The 27,178-nt window shown below is 37.3% G+C and overlaps 1 protein-coding gene across 1 annotated transcript in view; it reads left to right on the top strand.

Annotated features, from left to right (window-relative positions):
- LOC123877320 (facilitated trehalose transporter Tret1-like) overlaps nucleotides 1-27,178 on the top strand; it is a 43,119-nt gene that overhangs the window by 10,164 nt on the left and 5,777 nt on the right. Inside the window, exons 3-4 of the mRNA XM_045923954.1 lie at nucleotides 2,191-2,723; nucleotides 9,406-9,967. Coding sequence (XP_045779910.1) covers nucleotides 2,191-2,723; nucleotides 9,406-9,967 — 1,095 coding nt within the window. The remainder of the gene's footprint in view (nucleotides 1-2,190; nucleotides 2,724-9,405; nucleotides 9,968-27,178) is intronic.

Raw genomic sequence — 27,178 nt, 5'->3', positions numbered from 1 at the left:
AAAACAGATTTTTATTTATTTTTATGTATAGATTTTTTTTGTGATAAAAGTAAAACCACAAATTCACTGTTTTCGGATTCTTTCCTTTACTTGTGCTATAAAACCCACCTACCTGCCAAATTTCATGATTCTAGGTCAACGGTTCTAAGTCAAAAACCCTATAGGTTTTCTTGACAGACACGACAGACGGACAGATAGACTGACAGACAGACGGACAACAAATTGATCCTATAAGGGTTTCGGGTACGAAATAATATTTTCGGTTCTTCAACGATATAACGTTTTCTCCGATTAAAATATTCAAAATATATTCAATGTAAGTTAAGTACTTATATAAACATTCCAGTTTTATTGTACGTAAGTATGGATATTTCTGTAAACAGTCATCAGTCAGTCAGTATATTTTGTGACCTTCAATTATTTATCATGCGGTCAAAATTTACATTAAAATAAATAAGTGACTACACGATTTGTTACAAAATACATAAAATTAGTGGTTTAATGATTAGACTCTGTGTATGTACACGTGTTTTCACCTTTTAAATGACTACTAATATTTAGTCAGTTTATAAAAATGGGCTGCCTTAGTGACGTGTATTTTTGGAGGCAGGTATGCTTATGTTTTTTTTTTTGTAAAATAAATCCTAATCCCAATATTATCCTAATCCTAATATAATATCACACTAATCACACTAATATTATAAAGGCGAAAGTTTGTATGTGTGTGTGTGTGTGTGTGTGTGTGTGTGTGTGTGTGTGTATGTTTGTTACTCCTTCACGCAAAAACCACTGGACGGATTTGGCTGAAATTCAGAATGGAGATAGATAATATCCTGGATTAGCACATAGGCTACTTTTTATCCCGGAAAATCAAAGAGTTCCCACGAGATTTCAAAAAACCTAAATTCACGCGGGCGAAGTCGCGGGCATCGGCTAGTAATATTATAAATGTGAAAGTGTGGATGTTTGGATGTTTGTTACTCAATCACGCAAAAACGGCTGAACGGATTTGGATGAAATTTGGAATGGAGATAGATTATACCCTGTATTAACACAAAGGCTACTTTTTATCCCGGAAAATCAAAGAGTTCCCGCGGGATTTAGAAAAACGCAAATGCACGCGGACGAAGTCGCGGGCATCAGCTAGTGTAAATAAAAAGTAATTATGTATGTATAAAAATGTAAAGTTTGGATGTATACTCATTCATCCTATAATAACTGAACCGATTTGGCTAAAAACGCACAACTAATTTTTTTTTAATCTGTTGTTGACAAACATAACTCCTGAAGCTTCAAACTGGAATATGTCCCATTCCTGACTTCCTTAAACAGGAAACCTTGAAATGAAACGTTCAGGAGTTTGTAAGCTATGCGTTTACATTTTTTCATCTGAAGACGAGAAAAAATAAAAGCCTTTTGTCGACTTATTTTCAATAATAATATCCCGCGTGCGTTTATCTTTACTTCAACCGCACGTAAAGTTTATATGAACAATTTTTTTTAAGTGTATGGTGCTCGTAGCCAACTCCATGCTATCGGTCGGTGCTGGTTTCATGCTGTCATTTCCCTCGGTGCTGAACCCAGACATACTCTCTGCAAACGGCACTGGAATACATGCAACTCCAGATCAAGCTTCTTGGATAGGTAATAAAGAAAAAACCGGCCAAGTGCGAATCAGACTCGCGCAATGAGGGTTCCGTACTCGGGTATTTTTCCAATATTTTGCACGATAAATCAAAAACTATTATACTTAAAAATAAATAAAAATCTGTTTTAGAATGTACAGGTAAAGCCCTTTCATATGATACTCCATTCGGTATAGTTATCTTAGTTATACTTTGAAAATAAAAACTTTAAGTTATCTTTTTTAATGTACATCATTAAAAAAATAAACCACAAATACGGGGTTTTCAGATTTATTCCTGTATTTGTGCTATAAGACATACCTACTTACCTGCCGAATTTCATGATTTAAGATCAACGGGAAGTACCCTATAGGTTTCTTGACAGACAGACAGACGGACGGACAGACGGACAGACGGACAGACTGACAGACAGACAGACAACAAAGTGATCCTATAAGGGTTCCGTTTTTCCTTTTTAGGTAAGGAACCCTAAAAACTTACTAATTATAATCTCTTGCTACTTATAATGTTTATAATACGCTAAAATAATCTCTTTCTGTTTCAGCTGGTATCAATGGAATTTCGGGCTTTGTTGGATTCTGCATGGCACCATACATTATGCAAATTTATGGCCGGAAACCCGTCAACATTGGGTTGAATTTTCTTTCTGGTCTCGGTTTTCTTATATTTGCACTGGCAAGTAACGTTCCCTGTTTATACGCAGCAAGAATCATGCAAGGGGTACCAATGTGTGCATCTTATATTTCAAACGTTATACTGGGAGAGTACTCACACCCAAAAAGACGGGGATATTTCACCTCTATAAAGAAAAGTATGGTTGCAATCGGTTCCCTACTGTGCCACTTCTTGGGTATGTATTGGACCTGGAAACAGATAGCTGCTTTTGCAACAGTTCCATATATTGTTGCAATAATTTTTACGCTTACGTGGCGTGAAAGCCCATCGTTTTTGGCTCTGAAAGGAGAATATGTAGAGTGTGAAAAATCACATAGGTGGATATTTGGAGACGGTGCAAAGAATAAGAGAGAATTACAGGAGTTGATATCAACTCAGATGGAAGTAAGAAACCGGACAAAGGTAAGGGAAAGCCTGGGTGCTGTGATCAGAAAGTTACTAAAGCAAGAATTCGTAAAACCCTTTTTAATTGTTTCTTTATTGACAATGATAATGGATGCAGGTGGATGTTTTTATATGCTTGCATATGTAGTTCAAATCCTAACTGAAGTCACGGATGATAAGTCTATCGCTACATATTTGACCATAGGCTCCGATATATTAACATTGACTGCGTTAATAATGTCATGTTTTGTGATCCGATGTTGTAAAAGACGGACCTTACTATTTACTTCTGGTGTAACTTGTGTGTTTTTGATGTGTCTTACCAGTTTGGTTACGTTTTTGAAATCTCGTTATCATATTGGGGAATCCTTGTACTGGTGGTTTATCCCTTCAATTATTTTATCAAATGTTTTCGTTGTTAACGTAGGGATCGTACCCTCAGGTTTTGCAATAATGTGTGAGATATTTCCATTAGAACACAAAGGTGCAGGTGTCTGTGCAACGGGTATAGTTTTTACCATTTTATTTTCACTTGTCATGAAACTTACTCCACTGATGATGGAGAAAACAGGAGTTGAAGGTACATTTGGCATCTATGCGGTTCACGTGGCGGTCGGTTTGTTGATATTATATTTCATTTTAAATGAAACTAAGGATAAAACGTTACAGGAAATAGAAAAAGAAATTAGAGGATTTAAACAATCTAAGTTTAATGAGTATTATTTAAATGATAAACCGCTAATCGAAGCATAAAACCATTATTCTTCTTTTCAAATGTAAGAATTTTGTTATTGCGTCAGCAAAAGGGTGAGGAAGGCGCGTAGTTCAGGTCCTCCCACATCTTTATTCTACTTTATTTTATTATGTACCTACTTTATCATTAAATTATTGTACTAACCCTATATCTACTAACCACATTTTTTATTTTGTACTCTGTAATATAAGTTATTGCATCCTATTTACCGTCCGAAACATCTGGCTTCACGGAAGACCAGCGCTGTGCCTGCGTTCCCGACACAGGCGCAGCAAATGCTGAGTGGAGTCCATTTTGGCACCACACACCACGCGTCCTATTTCATATTTTATTTATTTTAAGTTATATTTTTGTTGATACCAAATAAACAGTCTTTCTTTCTTTCTTTCTTCTTTTCAATAGCACACGTTTTAGGGTTTCGTACCGAAAAACTAAAAGCAGAGCCCTATTAATGTCACTCTGCTGTCTGTCTGTCCGTCTGTTCGGATCATGTCACATGTATGTAGCTTGTAGACGAAGGAGTTACAAACCTGAAATTTTGGTATTTGGTGTAGAACTTTGACCCAAAACCAAACATCGAATTACATTTTTTTAAATATAAATTACTTTTAAGGAGTGGTCTTTTAACTTCTGGAATAGTGTAGGTATGTACCGTCAGTCGTTGTCAGTCTTCTTGTTCTTGCATCTTTGCTCTTTAAGGCCTCATTCGCACGAGAGCTTTTTTAACGTCCGTTAAAAAAGCGTTCAAATAGAACAAATGTATTCCTAAATATCTGTTCACACGTCAACGCTTTTTTATCGCGCACTGTTGTATTGTCAGCGCAACGCCGGGTTTTAACGCAACGCTTTTTTAACGCTCGTGCGAATTAGGGCTAAGTATTGCACTTTACCACAGTTGTCACCACATTTACCTGCCTAATAATTTCGGCGCTTTTTCCTTCCAGCTGATTCTGTACTAAACGCTTATAATTCACCCATCATTTCTGGAAATTTATATCAATGTCGGGCTAGTAATAATAAAAATCTAGAAGTAGGTATTTCTAATCTATTCCTACAAAGTTGGAGTTTTATTAATAACAATTGGATTGGATTCGAAAACTAGTTTCACGGTTTTGGTATTATTGTTATAGTTGTACCTCCTCCTCCTCCTCCTCCTCCTCCTCCTGTCTTATTTACATGGTTTTTAAGGCTTAGGATAATATTCGATTACTTCGGGCACCGAGGCACACAGGAACTCAGGCAGGATATCAGGCTGAAAGTTGGTAAGATCAGCCTGATATCTGACGCCTACTCAGAATGCGCATGGCAAAGCTGCCCATGTTTTTATTTAGTAACGAAAATGACCAACAATCCTTTGCCAGCAAAATCTAGAAAACTTCTGACAAATTTTACCACAATTTTATGGATCTGAAAATTCTCAGAAAACTCTTTTTTCCGAAAATGTATATTATTTGTATTTGTATAAGTGTATCATTTATTATTGTCTTTGCATTTTTGTACAATAAAGTTGTTTAAATAAATAAATAAAATTATGAGCCAACTTCCAAGAGTCATCAGGTAAATTAAAGTGTTCATCTTTATGGGCGAATAATAAATAATTTTGTCAATTTCCTGGTTTTGATTTTATTTTTTATAATTAAAAATAGCTAGGTTATCTATATTATAGTTATAGACTTCGAATCGGTAATAAATGTAAATATAAGGAATAATAGTTATTTGTTATGCAAGGCTGCAAACTTGTTATTTTGTCGCGAGAGCTTCTATTAAATTCCGAGCCAGCGAAGGATTCTAAAGTTGAACCACTAGCGAAGCGATTGGTTCAAAAATAGAATCCTGAGCGTAGCGAGGAATTCAAAGGCTCGAGCGCAAATTTTGCAGCTGTTGGAAACACAACTTTTCATTTCACTACAGCGAGGAAAAGGCTAGCTACACGAGAGTCGCGGGCGGCGCACGCCAGTACCGTGAAGGTTTCAATAAGAAATTTCTATATTAATAGGACGCAAGTTAGACCGTGAAGGAGGTCCTACCTAAATATAATATATATATGAATAAAGGTTTTTCGGGTGCGTTCAGAATTCTTAGAACAAAAAAGAAACTAAGTCATTATGTGGTTAACTTAATAAAGCTGAAACGAAGTAGGTGGGTTATGTTTAATTTGATTTAATAAAAATAAAGTGTTCCAACGGGTCACTTAATACTTATAGGTAAAGACTGTATGGACGTTTCATTATGCGGTATTTTTACTAGAAAGAAAAAAGATACAAACCTAACATTGGCTAATCCACATTGGCTAATAAATACCTCATAGGTGTAATCCAGAAAAAAAAGTATGTAAGTATGCCAATCATAGACCACAGTTCGTAACGTTCGAATTTCAACTCGTACTTTGCACGCTAGTGAGCAAAATTGCCACTTTCCACTAAGGTTTCAAAGGGCAATCGAATCTTTTCCGAGCGAATGAGATGAAAATAAATATATCGTCGCTGGGCATGAAAGTTCCGACAAGCGGAAAATCATAAGTTTTCAGGAGTTTCTTTGAACTTAATTTTTTTTGAAAAATATGCTTTACATTTAGATCAAAATTACATCACACTTCACACTAATATTATAAAGGAGAAAGTTTGTAAGTGTGTGTGTATGTTTGTTACTCCTTCACGCAAAAACTACTGGATGGATTGGGCTGAAAATTAGAATGGAGATAGATTATACCCTGGATTAGCACATAGGCTACTTGTTATCCCGGAAAATCAAAGAGTTCCCACGGGAATTTTAAAAAACCTACATCCACGCGAACGAAGTCGCGGGTATCAGCTAGTAGCTAATAATATTATCTCTTGAACTGGTACACATGCATTAGGAACCAACCAACCTTTTAAAACCAAACGAAATGTCATCAAAAAAGGATTTGGCATGCGCAGTGCGGTATGACACTGCGCATAGCTAAGTGGTCGTATTATTTATTAAAATACTCGTGTGACATGTTTACAATGTTATCTGTGACGACTGTACCAACTTCCTCGCAAACGAGTTTCTCTTTCTAAACTGATGCGATATAAAGATACATACATACAATTATTGCTTTAAATGAATTCACTCTGTTAAATAATATCGTGTTTTTTTACCTTTTGAATATATCTAGTCAGTTCTAATAATGGGTTGGCTTGGCGACGTGTATTTTTGGAGACAGGTATGTATTTTTTTTTTGATAAAAAAAATGCTTATTCTTATGATCATACTATACCACACTAATATTACAAAGGCGAAAATTTGTTTGTATGTTAGATACTCTTTCATGCAAAAACTACTGGATGGATTTGACTGTTTGGAGTGTTAATAGATCGTACCTTGGATTAACACATAAGCTTGTCTTTATGCCGTAAAAATCCATGGTTTCCGTGGGGTTTTCGAACGTATATCCACACGGACGAAATCGCGATCATCATCCAGTATCATCACACTAATAGGTATTATAAGGACGAAAGTTTGGACTACAAATTTAAAAAAAACTGGCCAAGTCCGAGTCAGACGCGCAACGAGGGTTCCGTACTCGGGTATTTTTTTCCGACATTTTGCACGATAAATCAAAAACTATTATGCATAAAAATAAACAAAAATTTGTTTTAGAATATGTACAGGGAAAGGCCTTTCACATGATACTTTGGTATAGTTATGTTGCTTTGAAAATTGAAAACATTAATTATTATTTTTAACACATTTTTCTTTTTTTTTTTTAATGATCTAACCATAAATTCACGGTTTTCGGATTTTTTCCTTTACTCTTGCTATACGACCTACCTATCTGCCAAACATGATTCTAGATCAACGGGAAGTACCCCATAGGTTTTCTTGATAGACACGACAGACGGGCAGACGGACAGACAGACAGACAACATAGTGATCCTATAAGGGTCCCGTTTTTCCCTTTATGGTGCGGAACCCTAAAAAACTAATTTTGGTTACATCAACCGCACATAACGTACTTTTTTTTGTTGTTAAAGTGTATAGTGCTCATAGCCAACTGCATGTTTGCGGTCGGTACTGGTTTAATGCTGACGTTTCCCGGGATACTAACCTCGGACCTGCTGTCCCCAAACAGTACCAGTGGGATACATGTCACTCCTGATCAGGCTTTTTGGATAGGTAATAAAGAAAAATTTGTTCTTCTTTTCTTGTTTGGTCGCTTTTTGTAGTGCCAGCCCAGCACAATGCGCTTCGCCAGTGTCGAGTAGCTGTGATAGCCTAGTGATTAAGTCATTCGCCTCCTAATCGGAGTTCGGGGTTCGATCCCGGGTACGCACCTCTAACTTTTCGGAGCTATGTGCGTTTTAAGTAATTAAATATCACTTGCTTTAACGGTGAAGGAATATATCGTGAGGAAACCTGCAAATCTGAGAATTCTTTATAGTGTTCTCGAAGGTGTGCTAATCCACAGCGTGGTAGACTATGGCTTAACCCCTTTCTCTATTTGGGAGGAGATCTGTGCTTTGCAGTGAGCCTGCGGTAGGTTGATTAAGATGATGATTATACTACCGCATAGAGAAAATTTTCATAGCGCGAGTCAGGATGTATGGCAAGAGATTGTATAGCTAGCTCATCACTGTGCTGACATCTAGTTTGAGCGTTGTAAGCTACTCCGTCGCAGTGCGTGTGATGGCTGTGAACTCTTTTTTGTTCGAGTAGCGTCATCGAATATTGGTATGTAGGGAATGAATGAATATACTTTTATTATTACATGAAAAATTAGTACAGAAAGCACATTGAAAGCGAAACAAAAAATATATAGGCAAGTACAATTTGGCGATCTTATCGCTACTTAGCGATCTTTTTCAGGCGACCAAAGTGGTGGCAAAGGGACTGTCACAACCTAATCTCTAAATGTACTAAATTGCTAGGTCATTTGGTGGCGCGTATAATACAGTCCAAGAGTAATTAGCCATTATAGAAGCAAGCTGATGGGAGCACCAGCCCGGCTGACCGGAGCAAATTTAGGAATTATAAATTCTCTAATTGTTCTTGCTGAGAATTAAACCCAGAAAAGACCTCAGCGCACATTAATGTACCATCACACTAATATTATAAAGGCGAAAGTTTGTATGTGTGTGTGTGTGTGTGTGTGTGTGTGTATGTTTGTTACTCCTTCATGCAAAAACTACTGGACGGATTTGGCTGAAATTTGGAATGGAGATAGATAATATCCTGGATTAGCACATAGGCTACTTTTTATCCCGGAAAATCAAAGAGTTCCCACGGGATTTTGAAAAACCTAAATGCACGCGGGCGAAGTCGCGGGCATCGGCTAGTACAATATAATGTCAAAGGACGTCTAGTTTTTGAAGCAACCTAAAAAGGTTTTAATATAATATGATCTCTTTCTACTTTATTATAATACGCTAACATACTCTTTCTATTTCAGCTGGCAGCAACGGAATTTCGGGCTTTGTTGGATTTTGCGTGGCACCATACATTATGAAAATATATGGTCGAAAATCCGTTAACCTTGGTTTGAATTTTCTTTCTGGTCTCGGTTTCCTTATATTTTTTCTGGCAAGCAACGTTGCCTGTTTATACGTGGCAAGGATTTTGCAAGGAGCGCCTATGTGCGGAGCTTATATTGCAACTCTGACGTTGGGAGAATACGCAGACCCAAAAAAACGAGGATACTTTGTCTCTATAAAAAAAAGTATGGTTGCAATCGGTTCACTGCTGTGCCACTTCTTGGGTATGTATTGGACCTGGAAACAAATAGCTGCTTTTGCAACATTTCCATATATTGTTGCAATAATTTTTACGCTTACGTGGCGTGAAAGTCCCTCGTTTTTGGCTCTGAAAGGAAAATATGATGAGTGTGAAAAATCACATAGATGGATATTTGGAGACGGTGCAAAGAGTAAGAGAGAATTAGAGGAGTTGATATCGACTCAGATGGAAGTAAGAAACCGAGCAAAGAACAAAGAAAACCTGTGGGCTGAAATCAGAAAGTTACTAAAGAAAGAATTCATAAAACCATTTGTAATTATTTCCTTATTGACAGTGATAATAGACGCATGTGGAAGATATTATATGCTTGCATATATAGTCCAAATTCTTACTGAAGTTACGAATGACAAGTCTATCGCTACATATTTCACAATACTTTCCGATATATTAACATTAGCTGGGTTAATAATATCATGTTTTGTGATACGATGTTGTAAAAGACGGACCTTACTATTTACTTCTGGTGTAACTTGTGTGTTTTTGATGTGTCTTACAAGTGTAATTGCATTTTTGAAATCTCGTTATAATATCGGAGAATCCGTGTATTGGTGGTTTATCCCTTTAATTATTGTATCAAATATTTTCGTTGTTAACGTAGGAATTATACCTTCAAGTTTTGCAATAATGTGCGAAATATTTCCATTGGAACACAAAGGTGCAGGCGTTTGTGCAACGGGTATAGTTTTTACTGTTTTATTTACACTTGTTATGAAATTTACTCCACTGATGATGGAGAAAACAGGAATCGAAGGTACATTTGGCATCTATGCACTTCACGTGGCTGTGAGTTTGTTGATATTATATTTCATTTTAAATGAAACTAAGGACAAAACGTTGCAGGAAATAGAAAAAGAAATCAGAGGCATTAAACAATCTAAGTTTAATGAATATTATTTAAATGGTAAACCGCTAATCAAAGAATGAAACCAATATTCTTCTTTGCACAATGGCGCAGATTTTACAGAGAAGTCGTAACTTTTGGGATGATTTCTAAGATCAGTCGTCGTCGGCCATCTTGTTTTTTCGTTGTACTATCTTGCATACCACCATACTGCCGTGCTTTGACCAAAAAGCTGTTACAGCTCGTCTAATTTGAAATGACGCGCCTCATTACCGCAATTTACGTACACAAGCAAATTTAAAATACGGAGTCAATACACATAAAAATGCCATTGTAATTGACCAATTACAATGGCATTCAGTTGCCGCTTAACTTGAAGCGTTGTTCTCGGATTTGTTGTCCAACTAGTCATAAAATGATCCAAATGCGCGCGAGAGTGGAAGTATTGTTACACTAGCTGACGCCCGCGACTTCGTCCGCGTGGATTTAAGTTTTTCGAAATCCCGTGGGAACTCTTTGATTTTCCGGGATAAAAAGTAGCCTATGTGCTAATCCAGGATATTATCTATCTCCATTCCAAATTTCAGCCAAATCCGTCCAGTAGTTTTTGCGTGAAGGAGTAACAAACATACACACACACACACACACACACACACATACACACACACACACACACATACAAACTTTCGCCTTTATAATATTAGTGTGATACAATGCGCCAGCACAGCTCCATACCACAGTAATATTATGTATCAGTATTCCAACTTCATACAAACGGACGAAACGCGAGCTATACCTACGCACCTCGATGTCGGCAGGCGCTCGACACGCAGACAGTCGCGACTGTGCCGCAGTGACGAACGGGCGGTGTTTTGTTTTTCTAACAATAACCGCGCGAATTTTTCGTTGTATGTGAAACCCGATCAAAGAAGCCACAATTTCAGCTCAGAATGTTGGTATTTAAGGTACCGGAACTACAATAAGATTAATTTGCAAATTTTTTGATTGTACCCAGCGATGATTTTGTAGAATATATAGAAAAAATGGAGAAAATATTCCAAACTTCATTTAAAACCAAATATATAAATTGTAAAGTAGCTATAGGTATCTATAACCAATTAAAAGATATCCATTTTTCTCCATCTTGTCCATGTTTCCCAAAACAATTTTTAATTAAAAGCTTTATACTAGAATGCGGATTTTTTAAACTTTAAAATTTAATAATTCGTAACGTTCGTTTAATTTCCTACGTCTCAGTCGAGGCGCAAATATTTTTCGGTCTCAAATGTATAAGACCGATTTGTTATTCAATCATAAACATGGTTTTTTAATTAAATCTACCAATCAAAAAACAACACGCATTTTTATTGAACATTTCCTATGCAATTCACAAAGTATTTTATTTGTTTATATAAAAAAAGTATATTTACAATCACAAAACTAGATGGAAACACAAAGTAGGCAAGTGTAATTAAACTGCTGGAGGCGGGCAGCCCTACCGCATGTTTACGTACCGCGCAACTGTAGGTATCTATTTCAAAAATACGGCCGAGTTAAAATACTGTATAGATAATATTACCGTGTCCATACTATGGGTGCTGCCGGATTTTGTCAAGCGACTAGTCGACAATTGGATCCTAGTTAACGGAACAGTCGACGCTCGCACACAAATGGAATATAGTTATTAATATTTGCACTCACATATCTAAATCAACTAAATTATGAAGTGGGACGCGTCATTTCAGCTTAGACAAGCTATAACGGCAAAAATTAATTTTAGAGGTATCGCCAAAAATATTTGAAAAACTAATGTTTTTAAAAAGAATGCTACGTGAGCTATTTGTTTCTTTGGCAATTATCATAATATATTATGGTGAAAATAATTGTCTTTAAAATAAGTAGCAATTACTAGGTCGGTGCTCAATGTCTTACAGATACATAAAATTAGTAGGTACTTTAATGATTAGACTACTAAATTAATGATGACTTGTTTTTAGGGATTCGTAATCGAAGGGTGCAAACGGGACCCTACTATTACTAAGGGCCTTTTCAGTGCGACGCGGATGGCCTGCGCGGACGTCCGCGGCGGACGGTGGAGTGTATGAAACCTCAACAGCGCGTTCAGAGCGACGCGGAGCTGTCCGCGTCGCGGAGTTGTTGAGGTTTCATACATTTTGTCGTCCGTCGCGGGCGTCCGCGTGGGTCGTCCGCGTCGCACAGAAAAGGCCTTAAGACTCCATTGTCTATCCGTCCGTCCGTCCGTCCACTTGTTTGTCAACAATTTTCGTGAACCGTAATATGAGTTTGTACAGGTGTATTTGTACAGGTATTTAATGTATACATAGCGCCGTGTTCTCTACCAGGGTAGAAAGAAAAACAAAAGAAATGAACACTAAAAAAAATATATATTATAATTCACAATTTTAAGTTACAATTTGTAAACGTCAACATGATACAACGGGCTAGATGCAACTAACCAAACTTGCTACGGCTCACACGGCGTAGCTCGAAAATGCCTATTTACTAGTGCCTCTACATCACACCACCCCAAATTTTTATCTTAATAAAAATTAAACAAATACTAATTTCCGCAACCTTAATTTTATTTCACAATATGGAGTCTTAGTGCAAAGAAATTTTTACGAGACATTTCACCGCGTTTAATAGCCTCATCGGGTGACAGAAGGGCTGGCTCATTTTTTGCGCAACGGATCAGCCTGGCTGTCCAACGCGGAAATGCAGCCAGTATTCTTGGCACCATTCCACGCGGGCATGATTTGTACAGTAATTAGATAAGGCTAGCTTTAAGTTTTATTGTAATATTTTCAATTAAAAAAAAAAAAAAAAAAAAAAATTTCACAATATTCGTTCTTTATTTTTCGACAACCCTAACAATGTTTCCGATCCGCTTACCCAACAAATCATAATTTAAACACGTCACCCAGTTAAAGTGTTCCTTTGATTCGATGCATGGTACATCTCTTAACACATTATACTTGAGATGAGGTCACTAGAACTTGAGCGGGTGGCGACGGGGTCGCTGTGGCAAGTCCACTTACAATTGTTGCTATGCCCGCGCCATCCAGCCTACGTTGCACTCAACACTTCGAATGTTGGTTACATTACATTTTACATTTACACACTATCCAATAAACTATAACAATCGTCAACCACTCTAACACTCCCAATAATAAGATTTAGTTATGTTTTCTAATAAAAAATAATATATGCGGATCGGGGCCATTTTACAATACTTATTTCGTAATACTTATTGCTTAATTGCTAGTTGATACTCAAATTATTCTACTGATACCTAACGGGCGTTTTGCTGACTCTCCCACTCCGAGTAGTACGGATTGTATGAGTCGGCAAAACGTCATCGTCACTAAATCTACATTTTTTCTTACATGACGTTTCACCCGGCGTTTGTCGTGGATTTTCGATATCCAGGACAAAAGCCGGTTTCAACCTGTCAATAGAAATAAGGGCCTGTCTATTGGGTAACTGTACTAAGTATGCTTTTTCCAACCGCTTTATGACGTCATAGGGACCGTCATACGGTGGTTGTAGACACTTACGCATTACATCGTTTCTAACAAAAACTTTTTTACAGTCTTTTAAGGCAGGGTGCACAAAAATAGTTCGAGAGTCTCTCTGTGTCTCGGGTTTCGGTCTTAAATTACTAATTACCTGTTTCAACTGCTTTAGGTACTCCTCACCGTCCGTTATCTTACTATCCGATGGTTCGAAAAATTCTCCAGGGAGCCTCAGAGTTCGCCCAAAGGTTAATTCCGCGGCACTTACCCCTGTGTCACTGCGTGGTGCTGCACGTAGTCCCATCATAATGGTGTGCATTTCTTCAACCCACGACCTATTGTCCTTTAATCTCGCCATTAAGGCGGCCTTAAAACTACGATGCCATCGTTCGATCATGCCATTACTTTGTGGATGGTACGGTGTCGTCCTAAACTTATGAACCCCTAAATATTTCATTAACTGTCTAAAGAGACTGCTTTCAAACTGCTTTCCCTGATCTGAGCTCAAATTAATAAAACACCCATGTCTAGTAATCCATCCTTCATACACGAGTTTGGCTACTGTCTTCGCACAAATATCTTTAATTGGAAATGCTTCCGGCCAACCCGTTTCTCTATCTATCATTGTAAGACAATACCTGTAGCCTTCCTCTGAAATAGTGAATGGACCTGTAATGTCAATGTGTAAATGACACATTCTATCTACTTTTGCAAATTGCCCTAAAGGTGACATAGTGTGTCTGTGAACCTTTGCTTTTTGACACTCTATGCACGACCTAGCCCAAATACCTATATCTTTATTCATCCCAGGCCAAAAATAATTATTAGTTACCATTTTCCTTGTTGTTCTAATGCCAGGATGGCTGATGTTATGTATTGCTTCGTATGCGATACGCCTAAACTGTTTTGGTAAGTAAGGTCTAGCCTTATCGCCTCGCAAGTTACAAACAATCGGCTTATTTACACTCGGCAAGTCAATTTTTATTAGTCTCGTATTACCGTTTTTTGTTCCTAACAATTCTGTGAGCTCTTTGTCGTTCGCTTGCGCAATAGCCACTTCTGTGAAGTCAAGTACAGACGGGCACGAAATTGTTTCAACGCGCGATAACGCGTCCGCGGGCGCATTCTCTTCGCCTTTTGTATAGCGTATATCCGTCGTGAACTCACTAATAAATAATAACTGACGGGTCCTTCGCGGCGTTTCTTTACTACTACTTAGCTTTTTAAACGCAAACGTTAACGGCTTATGATCTGTATACAAAACGAGATCTCTACCTTCGAACATGTTCCTAAAATATTGCACTGACAAATAAAGCGAAAGTAACTCCCTGTCGTAGGTACTGTACTTTTGTTGCGTGTCAGTCAATTTTTTTGAAAAATAACCTAACGGAACCCATTCGTTATTTACTCTTTGTTGCAATGTGCCTCCAACGCAAGTATTTGACGCGTCTGCCATTATAGCAAGCACTTGACCTGTTATCGGATACGCTAACAAAGCAGCGTTCTGTAAATTCAACTTGCATTGTTCGAAAGCTTGAACAGCACTTTCTGTCCACACTATACTACTTTTGTCACGTTTCTTTGCTCCGTGAAGATACTTATTTAATTCAGCTTGATATTCGGCTGCCTGACGCAAATGACTTCTATAGAAATTTACCATGCCTAGAAATCTACGAAGTTCCTCTACCGTTTTCGGTCTGGGAAAGTCTACAATTGCTTGGACCTTGCTTGGCAACGGCCTTAAGCCACTGGCTGAGACCTCATGACCCAGAAACTCAACTTTATCTTGTGAAAACGCACACTTTGCTAAATTAATAGTTAACCCAACTTGTTGTAGTCTTTCAAAAACGGCCTCTAAATGTTTTTCGTGGAGCGAACTATTTTCGCTAGCTATTATTAAATCGTCTAAATACGAAAAAACAAATTCGGTTTTATAATTCGCACAATCCGGGTTATTTTGTTGAAAATTTGCCTCTAAATTCTGTAAGACATAATTATTCATGAAACGTTGAAACGTCTGTGCTGCGTTTCTTAAACCGAAAGACATACATGGCCATTCAAATAAACCAAAAGGTGTAATGATTGCTGTTTTCTCCACGTCATCCTCTGCTATCGGAATAAAATGATACGCTCGGTTAATATCAATCCTGCTAAATACTTTCTTATCAGCTAAAATAAACGTAAAATCCTTTATGTGAGGAATTGGGTATCTATCAGGCTTCGTAATTGCATTCAGCGCTCTATAGTCTCCACACGGCCTTATATTACCATCTTTTTTAGGTACAACGTGTAGAGGACTCGCCCACGCACTCTTTGACGGGCGGCAAATACCCATTTCCTGCATAAGGCGAAATTCTTCTCTTACCTTTTTAAATCGGTCCGGCGGCAGCGGCCTTGGGCGCGCATGCACCGGAGGTCCTGAAGTCTCGATGTGGTGTCTTACGTTGTGACGTGGTGGTTCTTTGAACGTCGCTGGCATTGTCAATTTCGGAAACCTACTTAGAAGAGAATAACATGGATGCGACTCGGCTATAGTAAAAATAGATGAATGCTCCGAGTTTACTATAGTGGAAATTACATACATGTTAGTCTCTTGATCTAACAATCGTCTGTTTCTTAAGTCTACTAACAAATTATACTTAGCTAAAAAATCCGCTCCTAAAATGGGTTGTTTAACGTCGGCTATTACAAAAGTCCACTTGAACGCACGACGCAATCTTAAATTTAACACTAGAGTCTTTGTTCCGAAAGTTTGTATTTCACTACCATTCGCGGCATAAAGTTTGTATTTATTGTTTACTGTACTATCACACACTGATTTATAACTTTTAGGCAACACTGAAATGTTCGCACCTGTGTCTATTAAATAACGTATGCCATTGTCCTTATCTGTAATACATAAACGGTGGTTCCCTAATTCGACGCAGGTACCCACCGGTTCTACCTGCATCTTTACTAGTTTTCCTGCTGCTTATTCCAGGTGCACGGCTGTTCGCAGCGATTAGCTCTCTGCTTGTATCTAAAATGATGCACGCAGAGCCAGTCCGGGCTATCCGGGGTACGTCTGGACCTGTTTTCCTCTCGTCCTCTGGAACGCGAACGACCACGGAACCTTCCGCGACCTCGCCTGCCTCGCCAACTGTCTCTGGACCTGTCCAGCTGGTCCAACCTTGCATGTATCCTGGCTATTTCAGCTGCCATCGACGAAGTTCCGGGTACCGCCTCCTTTGCTGCCACTTCTGCTACTGGTTGGGACTTCATAGTTTCCATTACTTTGTCAGCAATCACGGCTAGTCTGTCTAGATCTTTAGCTTCTGTCGTAGGTTGCGCCATTTTTAAAGTTTTTTAGTTTTTCACTTCCTTACACGTGTTAATTTGAGTTGCCCTAGCTTACGTTACGTTACTATTTTAATAAAATTAACACGCGCTACCCTGGTAGTTCAAAGTCTGAGTCACCAATGTACAGGTGTATTTGTACAGGTATTTAATGTATACATAGCGCCGTGTTCTCTACCAGGGTAGAAAGAAAAACAAAAGAAATGAACACTAAAAAAAATATATATTATAATTCACAATTTTAAGTTACAATTTGTAAACGTCAACATGATACAACGGGCTAGATGCAACTAACCAAACTTGCTACGGCTCACACGGCGTAGCTCGAAAATGCCTATTTACTAGTGCCTCTACAGAGTTGATCACAGAATTTCTGTTACCGCTCTATTAATCTACCCATGATAAGATACCACGAAAAAATCCTGTATCTTTTAAAATTTCACAATATATCGCAAATAAAACATTTGACTGACGCTAGAGGTCAACGAACGTTTTGTAAATAGGCCACTAGAAGTCAATGCCGTGCCGTAGGAGGGGCATTGACCCGAGTTTTGCACGCTATACAATGCGGGTTTGAAAAATACTAAATCACTAATACTACAAGATAAGGTAAATGGTTATTGGCATTGGATTGTGTTAAACTAATTTACTAATAAATCTTAGAGCCGATTCACACCAAGCACGTACACGTGACCACGCGCGTAGTGACGCGCGTGAATCCATAGACATGACAGCACGCATTACGTCTACGCGAACGTTCACGTCACGCAAGCGGTATCCCATATCTCATACAGTTCCATACATTACAACGTCATGGTACGCGCTACGTCTACGCTTACGTGCTGCATACGCGTTTGGTGTGTCCCAGCTTTTAGTTTTGGCTAGCGTTCTGGTTACACACTGTATTGTAGGTATATAAAAGGAAAAGATGTCTGACTGATTTCAACCTGAGAAACTACGAAATTCCAAACCCCTGCCGGGAATCGAACCCTATCCACTGCGCCAGGGAGGCCGTTAAATAAGGTGATAATCCATATACTTAATATTATAAATGCGACAGTGTGTCTGTCTGTCTGTCTGCTACCTTTTCACGGCCCAACAGTTAAACCGATTCTGACGAAATTTGGTACTGGGTTAGCTTATATCCCGGGGACGGACATAGGCTATTTTTTATCCCGGAAAATCAGTTCGAGTTCTCACGGGATTCCCAAAAACCCATCTGCTTTACCGATTTGTATGAAATTTGGTACCGAGGTAGCTTGCGTCCCTGTAATTGACATAGGTAACTTTTTATCCCGGAAAATCAAACAGATCCCACGGGATCTTTAAAAACCTAAATCCACGCGGACGAAGTCGCGGGCATGGGCATCCTCCAGTACAAAATAAAGTTGAAAACTAAAACCCGACTGCGATCGTTCTAATAAACGCTGAAATATTAGATCTTTGTTTTTCTTCGCTTGGTTTATTTTAATGTTGTTGTACATACACATTCATGAGCTCAGAATTTTTTCCTCTTTCATTTGACATCCCACTCGATACAATAGCACAATAGCACCACTTTTTTTGATGTAACATACGTTCGGTCATTTTTTTTCGTATAAAATATAGCCTATGTCACCCGGACCTTTACAACGAATCAATTGACACCACATTCATCAAAACCGGCCCAGTTTATTACCTTTATATCATTATCTAACAAACACAACGAGTGACCAACGAAAGTGTACAATGTTACCTATTCAGCCTGATCCGCCCAGTAGTTTCAGCTGTGCGTTGACAGAATAGTCAGTCAGTCAGTCATTCAGCTTTTCCTTTTATATATTTTGATGAATAATAATGGAATTAGTTTTATACTCAAATACTTATTAACTTGCAATCATGAATTTGTCTTGAGCATAAATTAATAAAATTGAAATAAAAATACAAATACTTTTTATTCAATTATACTTTTACATTTACTTTTGAGTCGTCAAATGTATCTACTGCTGGTTGGGAATGCCTTTCCTACCGACAAGAACCAGAAAGAAACTCGGCGGTTGCCCTTTTCAAAGATTTGATATACAATATTATGCCATGTATTATGAAAGTAATTGCATGTCCCACGCATTTCTGGAGCAAGCTGCAGGTCAAATCCACGCTCTTTTATCATAACATAATCTTCAATCAATAGATTTTTAAACTTGTGTAAAAAAAAACCTTTATTTCGACCTTAAATTATCCAGATCATAATTGTTAGTAATAACACACACCTTAAAACTAATGTTAGCGATCTTATTACTATTTACCTAATCCTAATACTGTATCTAAGACAGGCTTGATTAGTCAGCACGTGCACCATATGACAATGGTTCAGGTACTGAAAATCAAACCTGTCAGCAAATGCCCTCAGGATGGCATTGGAACTAGCCCGTACCCTGCGCATGCGCATCCGCGAACATACCCGACGCGCTGCAGTAACGAGGCAGGCCCATTAGCATCCTGAATGCATTATTGAACTGAACACAATTTTGAAAGAGAGTAATATAATCATATAATTTTTATTTAACATTAGACTTATAGTATCAAAATGAAAATTTTTGTAGCTACATTTTAAGTTTTCTTCTTTGTAACCTGTCACTTGTAAGAGCCTCAATAGCTCAACCGGTAAAGGAGTGGACTGAAAACCGAAAGGTCGACGGTTCAAACCCCGCCCGTTGCACTATTATTGTCGTACCTACTCCTAGCACAAGCCTACCGCTTAATATTCTTTATTTAAAAAAAAAAAAAAAAAAATTAAAAAAAAAATGTGTTTTGTGTTACAATAAATGTGTATACAAAAATTATACTATCCAAAAGTAAATACCTATTAAATTATTTTTCCATTTGCACTTGTTTTTTTTTTAATTGTTTAGTTGTGTGTGAAGTTCCGTACAAATCCGTTCAGTAGTTTCAGCAAAGTTTTAGCGTAAAGCGTGCACAGATAGACTTTTTTTTTGGGTTTTATTAAGTAGGTATTTAATTTTTTTTTACTTTTTTTTAAATTAATTTAATTAATTATTTAATTAAAACGGACATCAACATAATAGATAGACGTATATCAACAATAATAATTTCTTCGTGTTGGATTTATTGTGGTTTTAAACATGACAATACCTTTTAAAAAATGTAACCTATCGTTTTTCCTCCTCGTTGTAAAAAGTTGATCCTTATTTCTTTTACTTAACAAGTTATACCTACCAATTTAACAGGGCTCTCTCCGTCACTTACTCCATACAATCGTAGTCAATTTCATTTGAATATTAAAAGCAACCCAAGTCCATGAAATTTTGCAGACGTATTCTAGAAACTAATATCTATGCCTGTTGTTTTCCAGATATCTGTTAAAATATTCGGTTTCAAAGTTACGCGGTCTTAAAAATTCACATACAAATCTTTGAGTACAATTTTGTACAGGCAGGTACAAATAGGTACTTATAGATTTCTATTATAAGCATCTAAGATAAAAAATAACGTTGCTTAAAACAGTGATCAAAAGGATCAAACTTATTAAAACAATATGTTTTGTTTTGTAACCTTCATATTACCATAACTACTAGTCCTGCCTTTAGGGCACTTTATAGGCGTTTCGTGAACAAGACAATTCCTTTGATAGGATTAATCCTTAGGACCCAGGGAAGGATTCTAAGAAGCGGACATCGGCTTCATGACATCGGGTATCCTAAGAAGATCCCCTCCCCCACCACAAATAAATGACGAATTGAAACTATACACATTCAAAACCCCATAACACGCGTCAGCCAGCCAATTTCACCAGCCAGCTCCGGCTGAGTAAAAAAAGGAGGCTTTATTTACCCCGTATATTATTTTTACAATTACGGGGTTTTGTGTTATCATAGCCTGAAAATGGGGTGACCCGTAAAATACGGGGCATATAGCAATCCTATGCGTGCTCCAGCAGTAGGTGGTACACCCCGAACTGAACATGCACCTTGGATGTCAAAAAAACCATCATTTTCCTGCTTTTACATAAAAAAAACTTGATGGGGCCCATGAACAAATTCTTCCCTGGGTCTAAGAAGATACCTAACCTGTAAGTTGTAACCCTTTTTCGTCGTGTATAAACGGGACTGTACGATGGAAATTGACATTAAAAATACAGGCTTGCTAAATAAAATTAGTCTTTAATGTTTAGAAACCACGAGTAAGATAATGACGTGTTTTTACCTTTTAAATGAAGACTGCTAATGTTATATAACAAGTTTTAAAGATGGGCCGCTTTAGTGATGTTTATTTCTGGAGACAGGTATTTTTGTATATTTTTTTTTTAATAAATAGGTACTTGAATAAATTATTTGTAGCCATTTGTAAGGGTTTATTTGTTAAAATACCTATCCGAAAAATTATTTGATAATTTTATAACCACATAGTTTCTTAGACAATTCTTTTTACAAAGGGATTTTGTAATCAGAAACCCGGGAAATCAAGCCTGGTTTTTAAAGCAATCATGTGTTTATTTTTTTATTTTTTTGATCAATTCACTAAAACTAATTCAAACTAAGTAATTTTGTAAGTACTAAACCACAATAGAAATAATAAATAATAGAATTAGAATATCAGATTTATTTATATTATTAATTCAACAATAGGTAAAGCAAAAAAAATAAATTCACAATATCTTATAAAATTCATACTGCTTTGTTAATTTTTAATTTATTAAATAAACTCAATAATTTATTAAATATTTTTTTGAAATAAATTAAAATAAATGAATACAAAATTACGAATAAAAAATTATACACTCAAATGAGTCTTAAAAAAATATTATTAGCTTCTTGTTTCGATGTTAAACGGGTATCAGTAGTATTTTATTAATAATATTATGTTTTTATAAAAAAATTCATTTTTGTCAGACTCTGAATTAAAAAGGTCTTCATTGTCCATTCAGTGAATGAATAAATTAATAAATAAAATATGCTTGCTTATACCAAAATAGATATGCAAACAAGCAATAAATTAATATACTTGAAAGTAAAATAAAAATAGGTAGGACTTATTTTTATTCTGTGTATGTTTTTTTTTTTAAGTGTATGGTGCTTATAGGCAGTTGTATGCTATCGGTGGGTACTGGTTTCATGCTGTCGTTCCCATCGGTCCTGAACCCAAGCATATTGTCCCCAAACAGCACTGGAATACATGCAACTCAGGACCAGGCTTCTTGGATAGGTAATTTGAATAAAAAAATTGGTTGTCTGTAGAGTCGGTTTACTGACGATAGTTGAACGTGACAACAAAGGCCGATTGTGCTTCTTTGTCGCTCGTTCCGCGCTCTCGCTTGCACTTCAAGCCTTACATGGAACGCCTCAGAGCGAGGTAACGCCGCATGAGTCATGTTTTTTCGTGCGTGCAGCCGGCTCTATCGAATTATAAGACGTTGTCACGTCAAAAACGTTTTACAATTCCGTGTCCGTGAATGTGATCTCACCTGGTGGCAAGGAACTGTGTAGCGTTGAGTGCTGCAATGGAACTAAGTTAATCTGAAGGGGAATAATATATTTCCGTAGGAATCCTTACACTTTAGTCCAGTCTGTCTGTCTGTTTAAACGCTGTAACGTTCTTTAGCACAGCTATAGAAATGATTTACTGCTTACTTATTATTTTTTTCAAAATTTAAAGAAATAGTTTTCGTACTGAGGTTTCAAGTGGAGGCAATATTTTGGAAACACCAATTTAGGAATTTTTGAAAGTCCCTGCCAGAAATCAAACACAAAAATACTCCTGTACCAGGGAGGTAGTCTAGTTTAGTTAAGCAATATATAGTTAAGGTAAAAAGCTTTTTAAGAATTACCTTTTTCTATTTTATTTATAAAAAATCTAGATGATGCCCGCAGCTGCGCCCGCGTGGATTGGTCAGATCCCCTGCAGCATCAGGATTGAGGAGTTGGAATCTCAATTTTTTATGGAACAATGTCGCAAAGTTCCCTTTACGATTAAAAAAAAATAACGCAAATCGGTTCAGAAATCTCGGAGATATCAGTGTACATAGGTAGAAAAACACAACTCCATTTTTCAAAGTCGGTTAAAAAAGTAGCCTACGTTACTCCTTGATTAATCCTCTACTTGTTTGTGAAAGTCCCGTCAAAATAAGTTTAGCCATTCCGAAGATTAGCCCGTTCAAACAGACACGACTCTAATTTTATTTATAATAAAGTAAGTATAGAGAATCTCTTTGTATTTCAGCCAGCAGCAATGGAATTTCGGGCGTTTTTGGATTTTGCATGGTACCGTACATCATGCAAATTTACGGTCGAAAATCCGTTCACATTGGACTAAACTTTTTTGCTGGTCTCGGTTTCCTTATATTTTCACTGGCAAGTAATGTTCCGTGTTTATATGCGGCAAGAATCATTCAAGGAGTATCAATGTGCGCAGTTTATATTTCAACCTTGATATTAGGAGAATACGCACACCCGAAAAGACGAGGATACTTCGTCACTCTAAAAAAAATTACGGTAGCAATTGGTTCACTGATGTGCCACTCCTTGGGTATGTTCTGGACCTGGAAACAGATAGCTGCTTTTGCAACCATTCCATACACTTTTGGAGTATTTTCTACATTTCTGTGGCCTGAGAGTCCATCGTTTTTGGCTTTGATAGAGAAATATGATGAATGTAAAAAATCACACAACTGGCTGTTTGGAGACGGTGCAAGGAGTAGGAAAGAATTAGAAGATTTAATATCAACCCAGAAAGAAGTGAGAAATCAGAGAAAGAACAAGGAAACCCTGAGGTTTGTGATCAGAAAATTGCTAAAAAAAGAATTCATGAAACCATTTTTAATAGTTTCTTTATTGACAATGATAATAGACGCGAGTGGAAGATATTATGTGTTTGCATATATAGTCCAAATCCTAACTGAAGTTACGAATGATAAGTCTATCGCTGCATATTTTACAATAGGCTCCGATATATTAACATTAGCTGCGTTGATAATGTCATGTTTTGTGATCCGGTGTTGTAAAAGACGCACATTATTATTTACTTCTGGTGTAACTTGTGTGTTTTTGATGTGTCTTACAAGTTTGGTTACGTTTTTGAAATCTCGTTATCATATTGGGGAATCCTTGTACTGGTGGTTTATCCCTTCAATTATTTTATCAAATGTTTTCGTTGTTAACGTAGGGATCGTACCCTCAGGTTTTGCAATAATGTGTGAAATATTTCCATTAGAACACAAAGGTGCAGGTGTCTGTGCAACGGGTATAGTCTTTACCATTTTATTTTCACTTGTCATGAAACTTACTCCACTGATGATGGAGAAAACTGGAGTTGAAGGTACATTTGGCATCTACGCGGTTCACGTGGCTGTGGGTTTGTTGATATTATATTTCATTTTAAATGAAACTAAGGATAAAACGTTACAGGAAATAGAAAAAGAAATCAGAGGCATTAAACGATCTAAGTTTAATGAGTATTATTTAAATGATAAACCGCTAATCGAAGCATAAAACCATTATTCTTCTTTTCAAATGTAAGAATTTTGTTATTGCGTCAGCAAAAGGTTGAGGAAGGCGCGTAGTTCAGGTCCTCCCACGTCTTTATTCTACTTTATTTTATTATATACCTACTTTATCATTAAATTATTGTACTAACCCTATATCTACTAACCACATTATTTATTTATTTTGTATATTGCATCCTATAGTTACCGTCCGAAACATCTGGCTTCACGGAAGACCAGCGCTGTGCCTGCGTTCCCGACACAGGCGCAGCAAATGCTGAGTGGAGTCCATTTTGGCACCACACACCACGCGTCCCATTTCATATTTTATTTATTTTAAGTTATATTTTTGTTGGTACCAAATAAACAGTCTTTCTTTCTTTCTTTCTTCTTTTCAATAGCACACCTTTTAGGGTTTCGTACCGAAAAACTAAAAGCAGAGCCCTATTAATGTCACTCTGCTGTCTGTCTGTCCGTCTGTTCGGATCATGTCACAGGTATGTAGCTCGTAGACGAAATGAGTTACAAACCTGAAATTTTGGTATTTGGTGTAGAACTTTGACCCAAAACCAAACATCGAATCTTGATCGATCGAATTTGAAATAATCTATTTCAAATATAAATTACTTTTAAGGAGTGGTCTTTTAACTTCTGGAATAGTGTAGGTATGTACCGTCAGTCGTTGTCAGTCTTCTTGTTCTTGCATCTTTGCTCTTTAAGGCCTCATTCGCACGAGAGCTTTTTAACGTCCGTTAAAAAAGCGTTCAAATAGAACAAATGCATTCCCAAATATCTGTTCACACGTCAACGCTTTCTTAACGCGCACGTTGTATTGTCAGCGCAACGCCGGGTTTTAACGCAACGCTTTTTTAACGCTCGTGCGAATGAGGGCTAAGTATTGCACTTTACCACAGTTGTCACCACATTTACCTGCCTAATAATTTCGGCGCTTTTTCCTTCCACCTGATTCTGTACTAAACGCTTAGAATTCACCCATCATTTCTGGAAATTTATATCAATGTCGGGCTAGTAATAATAAAAATCTAGAAGTAGGTATTTCTAATCTATTCCTACAAAGTTGGAGTTTTATTAATAACAATTGGATTGGATTCGAAAACTAGTTTCACGGTTTTGGTATTATTGTTATAGTTGTACATACTCCCCCTGTATTATTAACATGGTTTTAAAGGCTTAGGATAATATTCGATTACTTAGGGCACCGAGGCACACAGGAACTCAGGCAGGATATCAGGCTGAAAGTTGGTACGATCAGCCTGATATCTGACGCCTACTTAGAATGCGCATGGCAAAGCTGCCCATGTTTTTATTTAGTAACGAAAATGACCAACAATCTTTTACCAGCAAAATCTAGAAAACTTCTGACAAATTTTACCCCAATTTTATGGATCGGAAAATTCTCAGAAAACTCTTTTTTCCGGAAATGTATTATCAGCCTACTTCCAAGAGTCATCAGGTAAATTAAAGTGTTCATCTTTATGGGCGAATAATAAATAATTTTGTCAATTTCCTGGTTTTGTTTTTTTTTTATTAAAAATAGCTAGGTTATCCATACTAATATTATAAATGCGAAAGTGTGTCTGTCTGTCTGTCTGTCTGCTACGCTTTTACGGCGCAACCGCTGAACCGATTTGAATGAAATTTGGTACCGACTTAGGTTATTTTCCGGAGAAGGACATAGGCTACTTTTTATCCCGGAAAAACAAACAGTTCCCGCGGGATAGCACGTTATCTTTCACATATTTGTCGTGCAATAACTCCGCAACAGAGCTACAAATTATCGGCATTTTTTGCATAGACATAGTTGAAGACCTGAAAAGTGATATAGGCTACTTCAAATAGTTCCCGCGGGATAGCGTACTATTTTCACGCATATTTGTCATTCAATTACGCCGCAACAGAGCTAAGGATTGACGCTATTTTTGCAAAGACATTAGCTGAGGACCTAATAAGTAATAAAAGCAACATTTTTCCCGAAAAATATGAACACTTCCCGCGGGATAGCATACTATTTTTCCTGCATTTGTGGTACAATAACGCCGCAACAGAGCTACGGATTGACGCCATTTTTTGCATAAACATAGTTGAAAACCTTGCAAGTGATATAGGCTACTTTTTTTCTGAAAAAATCAAATAGTTCCCACGGGATAGCATACTATTTTCTCTCATATTTGTAGTTCTATAACGCAACAACAGAGCTATTAATTAACGTCAATTTTTGCATAGATAAAGTGGAGGATCTTAAAAGTGAAATAAGCTACTTTTCTCTCTGAAATCTAAACAGTTCCTGCAGGATAGCATGATATCGTTCAGGCATTCGTCATTCAATAACGCCGGAATAGCTAGTCTATATTATAATTATAGACTTCGAATCGGTAATAAATGTAAATATAAGGAATAATAGTTATTTGTTACGCAAGGCTGCAAACTTGTTATTTTGTCGCGAGAGCTTGTATTAAATTCCTAGCCAGCGAAGGATTCTAAAGTTGAACCACTAGCGAAGCGATTGGTTCAAAAATAGAATCCTGAGCGTAGCGAGGAATTCTAAGGCTCGAGCGCAAATTTTGCAGCTGATGGAAACACAACTTTTCATTTCACTACAGCGAGGAAAACGCTAGATGCTTGACACGAGAGTCGCGGGCGGCGCGCGCCTGTACCACATGAGTAGCGAACAGAGTCAAAGCTTCATACAAACGCGCTACGATAGGTACACTACTACAAGCTTGAGGCGCGAGCACAGGCGCTACGTCGCGT

This window comes from Maniola jurtina, chromosome 23 (genome assembly GCF_905333055.1).
Source record: "Maniola jurtina chromosome 23, ilManJurt1.1, whole genome shotgun sequence".
NCBI classification, from domain to species: domain Eukaryota; kingdom Metazoa; phylum Arthropoda; class Insecta; order Lepidoptera; family Nymphalidae; genus Maniola; species Maniola jurtina.
This window is presented reverse-complemented; position numbering and strand designations above follow the sequence as displayed.